The sequence below is a fragment of the Lygodium microphyllum genome, chromosome 16, assembly GCF_053477565.2.
Source record: "Lygodium microphyllum isolate KBCC chromosome 16, Lygodium_microphyllum_v1.1.10, whole genome shotgun sequence".
Lineage (NCBI taxonomy): Eukaryota > Viridiplantae > Streptophyta > Polypodiopsida > Schizaeales > Lygodiaceae > Lygodium > Lygodium microphyllum.
Window position 1 is genome coordinate 119025844 of NC_141150.1, and position 12219 is coordinate 119038062.

Here is a 12219-nt window from a genome sequence, read left to right on the forward strand (position 1 = left end):
GACAACTACATATTGCAAGAACATCAATTTACATGTTGCATATAGCATTGCATCATCGTTTACTTTGCATTAATGACTATGTTGTTTTGTGTATAGCATCAACAAGTTTTTTGCAACACAAAAGATGCATCTTTATAGCAAAGATGGAGTTCCATGTCAAGAGGTGGCTCGATTGATATTTGCGGATTTTCCTACGAGCTTGCTTGTGGATGCTTTAGGTCCCATCCCATTGGGTAAGTTATGCTTTCTATCACACAAGGTTTACATCAAACTCACTTCTCATATATCATAATGCCAATGTTGTTTGTAGAGGGCATGACTATTCCCAAGTGGAACACGTTCTCAAAGGGTCTAGTTATGGGTTGTATGGACCTTGCTCGCGAGTATTTGGCCGACAAGGGATTCTTAGTCACTATGTGCTTAGCAGAGCATATAGGTGAGTTTATTATAGATGCGGCAAGAGTGGGGCTTGTGCTTCACCGCACTTGGACACTCATGTGTGACTCCAAGGCTTATCGACATCCCGTTACTAGAGAGGCGGTAAGATAACAAAGTTGGATACGTTGAACGTATGGTTGTATGTTCTAAATAAAGTTTGTGTTACATGCTTTAAATAAAAACATGGATCACTTATTCTATTTCCACTCGTGAATAGGTACTTGATCTTACTGTGTGTCTTTGGCATCGTGCTGGTCATGTTGTGCCTTGCTACGACAGAGAGGCTGGGGAGAAGATTTCAGAGAGATTGTTTCCAGCGTATTATAGCTACATGATGGATGATTGTGTCTTTCCCATGGACGTTGATGGTGTCATTGTCGGAGGCGGAGCAGAGAGGTCTCATCTTTTCTTTCGGTAAGTAGTTTTGCATGTTTTTGCTCTCAGGTTACCTTGTATGGTATTTTCATTGTTTCTACTTGCATGGCCGCAAAGATTCTGTATCTTGATTGGTGATATGGTTAGGTGGTTACTAGCTACATTTACGAAACGCTACGACTATGTTTTGGATGTGTTTGCGGGGTGTGGTGGTTTGGCGCGGGCCAGTGCAGAGGAGATGAGACATTGCATGTGTCTAGAAATAGATGATGTGCTCTATGGGGAGTGTTTGTCCACCATAGTGTGTGGACCGGTACCATGCTGAGAGAGAGAGTGTTTTTTTTTTTTGAGAGACTCTAGACATTTCATTTTGTTACTACTTTTATATGTTTATTATACACTTCGTCATGTGACTATGCCCAATTTTGTCTAAGAGATTACATGCATTGGGATCTTTGATTTGTTTTTAGGAAGAGTGTACCTTGCGACTATTTGACACGAATATATTTTACTAGTTTTCCGTTGGTTTTGTTTTCTTAATGTGTGTTCATGTAAATGCAACGTGTCGTACTCCTTAAGTAAGACTATTTATATGCAGAATGGATATGTTGCACGAAAAAGCTCGAAAAAAAGAGATTGATTAGAAAAGAACGAAAATGAAAGCCCGCAAAAATAAAATCCCCGGTATTGTGGGCCATATAAGGTGCTAAAGTGTTAGGGCCAAATGCCTACAAGCTGCAACTCCCTAACAAATTGAAAGTACATAATGTATTTATTGTCAATCTATTGAAAGCATATGTCCCTAACCCAGACCATGTACTTAACGACTCACAAATTGTAGTGCCGAGTCAGGGAGTCCTCGAAGTTCAACTAGAAAATATACTTGACACGTAGGAGAAGACTCTCAGAAGCAAAACCCTTAGAGAATATCTCATCTAGTGAAAAGACTACCCTAAAGAGGATGCCACTTGGATTGATCATGAATCACTATGTAACCAATATCCCCAGTTTCATTCGAGATGAGGACATCTTGATTCCTCTAAGGGGGAGAGGATGTGATATCCCAACTTAAATTTAAAATCCTTCCAACTTCTCACAAAATGGACTTAAAGAACTATAAAATCATTAAATAGAGAAGATCTCAAGCAAAAAGACTCAAGGATCATAACCTGACATTTTTCGGATTGACAAGGATTGTAGCCACCCGTCATGAAAGTGACCGCGTGAACGAGAGTTATAATTCATATTAGGCATTAGTGGTCCAAAAATACTAGATTTTTGGACAAAACTCGCATATTTTTTATATTATTATTGTAAATATCCTAAAAATATAAAAAAACTTCTAGAACAAGGTGTCATGTTTAAAAAAATGGTTTTTTCAGCCAGTTTTGGAGATTTATTGCAAAAAGAAGAATCGAAAAAATTGCACGTCGCGATCGTAGTTTACAGACAACAAACATCACTTCAAACAGGAAGAAGAAGAAAGAGTGATCTAAAAGAATTCTAAGTAGGTGCCATGGGGTTTGCCCCCCCTTTTGGAGCCAACACAACCATCAGATTTGTGGTCTAAGCATCAGATTGCATCTTGGAAGCTTCAGATTGCTGATTTTGCCAAGATCCCCTCCATAAAGATCTCTTCTTCTTAGCCACAACCCTTCTTATCTAATTTAGCTATAAATAAGAGGCATGGGGAACCATTGAGAGCAGTCCAAGCAAGAGGGGAGAGGCCCTTCTCAAGAGTATAGAACAAGAGGGAGTGAGTCAAGAGAAGCATGAACACGAGAATTACTCATCAAGAAGACAAGGAGGATACTCCGCGAGCTCTCGAATTCAATTCCTCCATCCCTTCTATCATATTCCCCCCTATGGAATCAAGACTCTTCTTGATTTCTCAAAATTCTTGGTGATTCTTTTTTCCCCCCGTCAATCAAAATTCCCTCAATCTAATTACCCCCAATCTCCTTTGCTAAATTCCCTTTTTTGTAATCTCGCAATTAAAGACCGTGGCCCCAAAGAAGAAAGCTACGAAGGTCGCGGAGGCAAGAGCTACTGATAACGTTGTGGATACAATTACTACAAATGGAATGGCGAGTACTGGTATTACAAACAAAGCGGCAAATACCATTAACCAAGCACCCATCATGGATCCTCAAGTACTATTTTTCTTAAATAAAAATAGCTAGTAGGCCTTTATCCCATGAATAGGCAACAAAAGAAGCTGCATGCGTAAAATATGATTTTATTCGATTCTTGCATATAATTTCTTTGAGGGATTCTTAACTACAAATTTCAAGGGGTAACTTGGGTCTATACAAGATGAAACTAAGCAAGTACAAGGAAGGTACTGTGTCCCTAAAAGATTTAATATTTTTTATCTTTGTGTCAATCAAACTAAATCTCTAATGGGTAATAACATATGCTAATCCCTAGTATATAAGAGACCTTGAGATGCAATTGCCAAATGATATTGTTTGTGATTAAACTAACCAAGATTTTCCTTTATTGTGGGCAAAGACACATGAAAATCCAAGGGAGTTATCCTCAAGTATGAAATTCTTGCTTAAATTCAATCCAAACTAATCCCCAAGGAAGAGGGAGTCCAGGAAGACTATTGGAAGATATTGCCACTTATGCTGATTTGTCTCGAAGTTATTTTGCCACTTATGTTGATTTGTCTCGAAGTTATTTTGCCACTTATGTTGATTTGTCTCAAAGTTATCTTGCCACTTATGCTGATTTGTCTCAAAGTTACTTTGTCACTTATGCTAATTTTCCTCGATGTTATTATTTTTGGAAAGAAAAGATTTGTCTTGGAAATAAACTTGTTAAAAGTTGATGTATAATGCTTCCAAAATAAGATGTTTATGATTGTAAGCTAGATACTGATCTTTCCTAAAATCATCATGCTAAAAGATGGATGATTGAGTACAGATCACCGATTGAGGTAGTATTCTGGTGAACATAGAACACCGAGATGGAGGCAATGTTCTTGACGATGCTAGACCTCCCCAAGGCCAGTGTGAATAAAATCTACTCCAAGGGTTCTTTTTTTGTTTCACATTAGTGAGTTTAGACCAATCATGTGTAACGTGCCCATCCAAGCGTGTTTTTAGCGGTCCATCGAGAAACGAATCTAAGCATTGTTGCACAGCACTCCCATGGAATGTTCTGGGGTTTTTCACCTAGGATTTCTAGAGTCAGCCTTGCAACAAAACGTTCGCAACCAAACCCACTAGGATCGACCTGAAATTTGAGTTCCTATTGCCAAGGTCTCCTAATAGCATTCTAGCATCCGATCTTGGACATCCTACTTTACCAGAGATACCCAAGCCAAAGTAGGCCCATGCCACACTTGGTTCAAAGAGAATGGGAAACGAGAGGGATGCATTGCTCAACCTCTCTGCCTTTAGGGAATAGTCCCATTTTGGTCCCCTAAAATGACATGAATCAGGTTCTAACCTAATATTATCTAAATCTCGTATGACTGTAGAACCTTGTGAGAAGATTTCTAGTCTTCTCTCAATAGGCATTCTTTAGTTATCTAATTGGGTCCTACCACATTTATGTGTGACATTTAAAATTAGCTTCCTTAATTAAGCCTTTTAGGAAACACGGTTCGTTCACATAATTTATGGCATTGACATGAAAACAATCCAAACAGGTTCCTTGGAAGCAACTTTATATTAGCATTTTAACTAAGATACAAATCTTGTCCAAAAAGGACGTTTCCCACAATCCATGAGGATGCATCTTATTTCCTCCAAGTTTCCACCCTTGCACTAGTAACAGGCCCTCGAGAATCTATCCTAAGTCACGTAGATCATTTGAGTAGGACCCAGAGGCAACCCGGAGGCAGGGAGTTTATAGCCAGAGCCCCTCGACATCCAAGCATCCTTCTACGTACAAACTAATCCATAGAGATACCTCTCGTGGCAGGTTTGGTCCATGTTCGTGTCACGGTTATTTGGAACCCCCTTGGCTAGGGTTGGAGACCAGTTAGGGGTGGCTTGGTGCGTCCTCCATGAATTCAACTTGATTCATTATTCAAATTTCTTTTGCGAGCTTGGGTCGTACGTTTCTTTCACAGACATTGAATCTAGTGTTACAAGCACAAACAACAATGGAGGCGAGTGGTCGGACATCTACTAAGGTGGAGTTCCCATCTTTGAATGCTTAGTGTTGCCCTTCTTGGGTATTTCTTGCCTTGGCATCAATTCCCATTATCTTCTGAGGGATAGAGAATACCCTCTTCTTGGCCTCACTCCTATGTAATAGGAGCGAGCAATTACACTATTGGATTTATATCCGATAGTTTTCAAATGGTAGCTTCCCTAAGTTGCTAACCTTTGGTTCTTATCTTAAGGTCCTGGTCTTAGATGTTTCAAACTAGGATTTCAATTTGTCAATTGGTAACCATTTTCCCACCTTGGAAATTTATTGGGGTTTTAAGTTTACCCTAGGGTTTCCTTCCCTCAAGATAGCAGGAACTTTTGTTCATTCCTCTCGCAAGTCAAGATTAAACTAAGACCATTTACAATCCTTAAATAGTTGAGAGCATTGAGTATAATGTGGTGAATGGGCATTTATCTTATGGATACAACATTCGAGTTTTCTTGTGTTAGCCTTGAGATTATCATATTTTGAAAAATGATATACCCAAGAGTGTTTTGGACTCATTGCGGCTGGTTATTGGGATAGAGACTAAAGAGCATGTTTACTTGACTCTAAGTCAAAATATGGTCGTAATAACAATTTGACCTATTTATGATTAAATCCTAGCTGAGTCGAAGTAAATCCTAGCCTCCTTATCATGTAGGATTTCATTTACCAAACTGACCCTTGCAATTAATCTTAGCAATTCACATCCACATATTCTTAAATCTACCTTTTTAAGATGCATCCCTATTGTGTGGTGCACCTGAAGCTCTCCATGATGCCATGCAAATCTAGATGCAAGTCTTTCCTGAGTTGATGATACGATATGGGATTCCAATTCATGAAAATTTCTTCTATTGCATTTATGCAAATCATAAAGTGTGACTTAAGTATTTAAGTGCGAGTGTACATGAGTTCATAGTAAATACAAGTTAATTCACTCTAATGATCTACATGATGCAATTGACCTACATGGAATATTTAAGTACATTGGCAATTTATGATGCATTTGCAAAAGTTCGAACCTAATACTTGGCTTAATATTGCAACATCCTATAGATGTTCAATCTATGGTTATTAAGCCTTTTCAACTACCTTTCGAGTTATGCAAGTTACGTGATGCGAAGTATGACTTCTTCCTAATGATGTCTATGCTTAAATGTTCGGTTCAAAGTACTTGGCATGGTAGTGGTACCTAGTTTTGGAGTGTGGAGTTACCGTTTATGCTTGATAACCTGTTCATGTTGGTGGTGGCATCTTTGCTTGATCCTCCTTCTGTAGTCATGGCTTTTCCAGTTACTTGGGAGAGTTTATGCTTTGGGGCCATTTTGGAGCTTGGAATGTGACCTTCACTCCTCTTGAAGGACTCCTTGGTGCCGGAGTTCCCTACGCCTTGTCTTGGCTTTCGCGATCTCCTTGTCAACTAGAGGCAGTCGATGGAGAGATCTTGGGAAGTGGCGCTGGGGAGAGAGGGTGCTCGAGGCTTCATCCAAGTAAGCAATTGTCCTTGGGCCTCTTCTCTCTCTCTCTCTCTCTCTCTCTCTCTCTCTCTCTCTCTCTCTCTCTCTCTCTCTCTCTCTCTCTCCCCCCTTCACTACCTCTCCCTATCCTTCTCTCCTTCACAACTTGGCAACAAGGAAGGGAGAGAAGAATAGCGTGTGTGTCGAAAGGAAAGGGGGGGGGGGGATTTTTAAGGGAAAGATGGTAATAGATGGGGGGAAAAGGAAGAGGATTATCGTCCTTGCTTAAGGGGGGGAGAATTTATAAGGGGTGAGGTGGGTAATAATTGGGGGGGGAAAGTGACGTGACGAAGCCCTTAGCTCTTCTCTTATGGCTTGTGTGCCTATCGCCATATGCGACCTCACCAAAAGAGGGGTAGTGGGTGGGGGTTAGAGGTGGCACACGTGTGCCCCTTCTCCTTGTTATCATCATCATCTCGACTTCAACATTGTCCTTGTTGTCATCAATTCGAGCTCTATTTCCCACCATGTTACTCCCTTTCGTTGTCATGTGAGAGTGGAATTTAGGTGTCGGGAAGTGCTTAAAAATAGCTAAAAATTATGAATATCAAGGGAAAAATATTCAACGTCGAAGGCGGCGGCTCGATCTAGGACGATTTTAAGCGCCAAAGTGCTTTAAAGGTGCCCGAGAGACGCTTGTTGATTTTTCATAATTTTCCAGACTATCCTGCGGGTTGGCACGAGTTACCGGCCAATGTGAGATGCCAAGCCGGATGCCCGGGATTTTTCAGAGCTCAATTCGGAGTCCGGACGGGGAAATGGCCACAAAATGGTCAAGATATGAAAAGGTGGACACTTGGGAGGCCAAATTTGAGCATGCCTTTTGAGTTTGGACCCCCCTCCCCTCCCCCCCCCCCCCCAAAAAAAAAATTTATGCACCTTATGAAGCAAAAAATGTGGAGAGAGAATGCAGAGGGATGAAAAAACGTGGAGGAAGATGGCGCCCGAAAAATGCGCCATGGAGGATGGAGAGGCAACTTGCCTGCTGCAAACAACCCCCCCAATGGATTATGGGGCTTCATTCCCTCCTGAATGCTGACTCTATTGCCGCCCTTCGCCTGTCAATTGATGGCCTGAATGCTGAGATGGAAATCTAGTCTTTCTCTCTCCTCCCTCTCTCTCTTCTAAAGGCAAGTTCATATGGGAAGAAGAAGGAAGAAGAAAGAATGGTGGAGGCTTGTCCGGCATGGATCGGATTGCTCTACAGGCTGGGAATGGTGACTTGTGATCGTCATGAGCATGAAGTGCTGCTGATTTTCAGATTTGCAGCCATGGACATGAAACCCGAAACACGCAAATAAGCGGTAATTCAATTTTTTTCAAAGGAAATTTGAGATTTCATGGCTTTTGATTGATAGAATGTTGTTCATGTGGGCTAAAAATTGTTTATGTTGCTGTTTCCCATGAGTACTTGCTGTTCATAATCAGAAAATCAGAAAAATATGCATCTTGTGGCTTAAAATAATACACTAAAATACGTAAAATATGGAAAATCAAGGGAAAATTATGTTTTTGGGTATAAAAATGGAAGAATGAATAGGAACACCAACTAAATTTTCATTTTTGTTGCAAGAAGGAACTAAGGGCCACAGCTCATAACCTATTTTGAATTTTCAGTAATTAAATAATGCAAAAAATAAGGAAAAATACAAGGAAAATAGAGGAAAATCACTAAAAATAGGGGAAAAATGCATTTTGGATGCGGAAAATTAATGAAAATTAAGAACAATGTTTGTGAATGTTTGTGGGGACTAAAGCATGAGGATTTGCCTCAGTTCATCCTCACCTTCTTGTTCTAGCATGTTTTTCCCGCTTTTTACACATAAAATGATGACAAAATGCCTTATAAATCTATACAACAATGCAACATTTGATCGATGGGAGGGTAGAGTGGTTAAAATGTGTCTAAATGCGGAGTAAGATGATGAAAATATTACTGGTTTTTGTTTGCATGCCATATAGGTCGGTGAATAATTATAGAATAAGAGCCTAGTAGCACGAGGGTTTCCTCGGTGCTAGGTTTGTGCAACGCCGCATAAGAACGATAGCTGAAAATCATTGAAAGGATGTTTTCTGCATGTGCACAGTATTGATTTTATAATTTTTTGAGCACTTGACATCCACAATATGCATAAATCATGGAAATATTTAAAGGTATCAGAAATCCTGGATGCACAGCAATTGCTTTCATTAGGATCTTGACCTACGTTGAGTGAGAGATAGGACACCCTAAGCCATAGGCTAGTCGTGGGGTCTAGGGAAAAGAGAAGTAAGGACAATGGTACATTCCTGTATACGATTAAATGGTACCTTGAGTGGATTTTGTGCGAAATGTTTATATGTTGAGCGACGCACCGAGGGGCCAATCCCCAAGGTGTAGGAGAGTCGCAGAGGGGTGGCGGCATTCAGCCGTTGGAGGACCCCCTATGTCTGTGCTTCGTGCCATTAGGAAATGTGTAAGGGACTCCCTCTGAGGAGTAGTGGGTGAGAGAAGAGTGGACTACAAACGACGTAATACAAATGCAAGACATTTAGGAAGGCAATGTATGTGTCATCAATGCTCCTGGCCGCGAGGCCGTGGGGTTGTTGAGCGCGTGAGATAGAGGTCCGACTAGTGCACGAGCTAGTACCGGCCCGTTCTAGGTTCCATCAGTGGTGCGTCGCCGGGAGCCGCTTAAAAGTGGCGGTCCTCGAATCCTGGTTGTCTAGGGACCAACTAGCAGTTTATGCCAAAGGATACTGTGATTGATCCGTTATTTATCGATAAGCATCATCTAGCAGAAATCCAAAAGCAAGAGAGAGACGAAAGAGCTAGGCGACATGCTGAAATTTTTAGGAGATATTCCCCTAAGCGTAGCGGTGCTGAACCCTTACGAGGGAGTGGAGTTAGTGGTCTTGGGGCCACAAGCAGTAAGTTAGGAGAAGGTGGAAGCTCTAGTGCTCCCCTTTCTTCCATAAGCCAGTTTATATCAAGTGCGTGAGGTATAGCCCCATCGTCCCCTATTCCTAGTGCAAATCCAATCCTCGTCATGGCGCAGCCTATTACAATTCTAGCAGGGACGACGGATTTGTCGGCTCTAGGTTACCCGCTACCCATTTTTAATGGGCTAGTTGAGGAAGATGCGGAACTCCACATTAGGGAGTTTCAAAAGCTGATGTTTAACTGTCGCATTCAAGAGGAAGGACATTTAATGATGTTCTTCAATATGACTCTCAAAGGAAGAGCCGCTATATGGTATCATGGTTTAGAAGTCGGAACCATATTGAATATTGATTCATTTTATGGAGCTTTTCGAAGGGAGTTTACCCCTGAAAGGGGTGGGCAATATTGGTTGCGTGTACTCAACGTGACCCGCCAAGAACCACACGAGGATATTCGTGCTTATGCGAAGAAAATAAAAGAGGTTTTCCGTAAGTTGGACACCTCTATTCCTATCCCCGCAGCTGCCCAATTGCAATATTTCCTACATGGTTTGGACTTTAATATCCAATTGCAGTTGAGTAGTGTCCCCTTGGGGGATATAGATACTGCCATTACGCGAGCACAAGAAGTGGAATCCCGACTACAAGCAGCCTATGCTTCTTGAGGTAATTCGAATATGGGTTTAGTATTGGGAAACAATATGGCGATGGCCAATGGCAGTAGTGGTCAAGGGATAGCGATGGCTAACCCTAATGGGAGAGGGAACATGATGCAGAATGTCCCTTTATTACCAGCTCTCCCTAGCATATCGATGCCTACGAGCAATCAAATGGCTCCAAATGGTGGAGGCCAGGTGGTCAATTCTAATACCATGCCTGTGGTTCAACAACCAGCTCCTAATCGAATTGTTAGGCCAATGGAACGACATGGTAATGACCAAGGCTATGAGTCGAGTGCTTCCAATGTTCTTGGCGAGGTTAAGGACATGATGAAGCATTATACTGACATGATTACGGAGCAGTATCGACAAATAGCCATTGATGTCAACTTCCTTAAAAAACAACAAAATTTGATAGGAAGTAGATACCCAGATGAGGGTGCACCTTCGAGGTTTAGTTGCAAATGGTGTGGTGGGCAACACTATCCAAGAAATTGCCCAAATGTTAAGTGCGACATCTGTGGAAAATCCGGCCATTTAGCAGCTACTTGCTGGAGTAAGAACAGTTCCCTCCAGCGAGGAAGTCGGCAACCAGGGCCTGTTAATCATCGTGCGCAAGGAAATGATTCCCAGCGAGAAGATGGGCCTAAACAAATACTTCAATGACCAAAGACTACAATGGAGGAGCTACCAAGTGGTAGTGGGGTTAGTTTGATTGAGGCTGTACGCGTTAACGATGCTGAAACCTCTAATCTGCGAGCTGTTCTTACAAGAGGTCAAAAGGGTAGAGAAGCCAACAAGGATAAGGCTATCGAGGGAAACCCTAAACAAGGCGACAAAGAAACACAAGTTTTGGATCCTGCCATGGAAGGGGGACCTTTAAAGCTCGTGGAGAGTAAAGCCGATAAGGAACCACCAAAGAAGAAGGTGAAAGTTAAGAAAGAGGCAATAAAGCCGGTTCAGCGACCTAAAGAGCGGATGGTTTGGCGTGAAAAGCGAGCTCTATCGAACTATCATGAATTCGATTTGGTGAGCTCTCTTTGCGAAGTCAAGCCGGATGTGAACCTCTTACAGCTTATTAAGCTTTCCCCAGGAGTACGCAAGGAATTTAGAAAGATACTACATACCGGGTATATCGTAGAACCTTTGGGTATTGCGCGAGTTGGTGATGACTGGTTCGAGCATGCTGAGAAGCATTGCCCAAGGGTTGCAGCCTATATCGATGGGATATTAGTAGATTATGCCATTGTCGACACGGGATCATCTGTTAACATTATGAGTTCTGAACTGATGGAAAGGTTGGGTCTTGCAATCCAGAAAGATACCTCCACAATTCTCAGAATGGTAGATGATAGTTTGAGACAGCCGGAAGGCTGCATTACTAAGGTCCATGTCACTGTTGCAAATGTAGAATGCCTGTTGGACTTTAGGGTGATTCGTTTTGCAGGCCGTCCAAGTTACCAAGTATTACTCGGACGACTTTGGATCTTGTAAGCGGACTGCCAAGTAGATATACCCGCCGGTCGACTAATATTCGGCAGAGGTGCCCAGCGTGTGGTGGTTGATGCTTATCCTGAGTCCCCGACTGCAGAGTGAGAGAGCTCCTCTATCTTCTACAGAATTGGAGACATTAGAAGATTTATCTGCCAGTGAGACATCGTCGAGTGATGAGTCCAAAGAGGGATCCACCACGGAAGACATCTATCAAATCACTTTGAACGAGCCGATAGAGGGCCAAGATCATATAAGAGATACAGATGTTATCGAGCTAGACCTTGGTACGCCTGATGATTCGCGGCCAATCAAATTAGGTTCTATGCTCAGCACAGCAGAAAGGGAGGACTATGTGGCCCTGATTCAGGAATTCCGTGATATCTTTGCATGGAGTTATGATGAGTTGAGAGGCATTCCTCCTAGTCTTGCTGTTCATACAATTCTGTTGAAAGAGGGCAGTCATCCTGTACGGCAGAAAGTAAGGCATATGCCTTTCGAACTGAGGGACGGGCTGTTTGAAGAGTTACAGAAGCTTCGGAAAGCAGGTTTGATTTTTCATGTGCAACACACGGAATGGTGTTCGCCAGTTGTGATCAGAAAGAAGAAGAATAATCAAATTCGATTATGTGTAGACTTTAGAGAGCTGAATAAGCAAA

The 12219-nt window shown here is 41.9% G+C and overlaps 1 protein-coding gene across 1 annotated transcript; it reads left to right on the forward strand.

Moving 5' to 3' along the window:
* Window positions 1–315: 315 nt before the first annotated feature.
* On the forward strand, window positions 316–1138 carry LOC148023298 (uncharacterized). The gene is made up of 3 exons (XM_087695200.1): window positions 316–540; window positions 656–852; window positions 961–1138. Exons 1-3 carry the CDS (start codon window positions 316–318, stop codon window positions 1136–1138), a joined length of 600 nt encoding a protein of 199 aa, XP_087551326.1.
* Window positions 1139–12219: the final 11081 nt, after the last annotated feature.

Bases quoted from the DNA above. Each gene is read 5' to 3' on its own strand.
- LOC148023298 (XM_087695200.1), top strand. From the start codon at position 316: ATGACTATTCCCAAGTGGAACACGTTCTCAAAGGGTCTAGTTATGGGT. The intron at 541-655 runs GTAAGATAACAA...ACTCGTGAATAG, and splicing joins ATCCCGTTACTAGAGAGGCG to GTACTTGATCTTACTGTGTG. The intron at 853-960 runs GTAAGTAGTTTT...TGATATGGTTAG, and splicing joins AGGTCTCATCTTTTCTTTCG to GTGGTTACTAGCTACATTTA.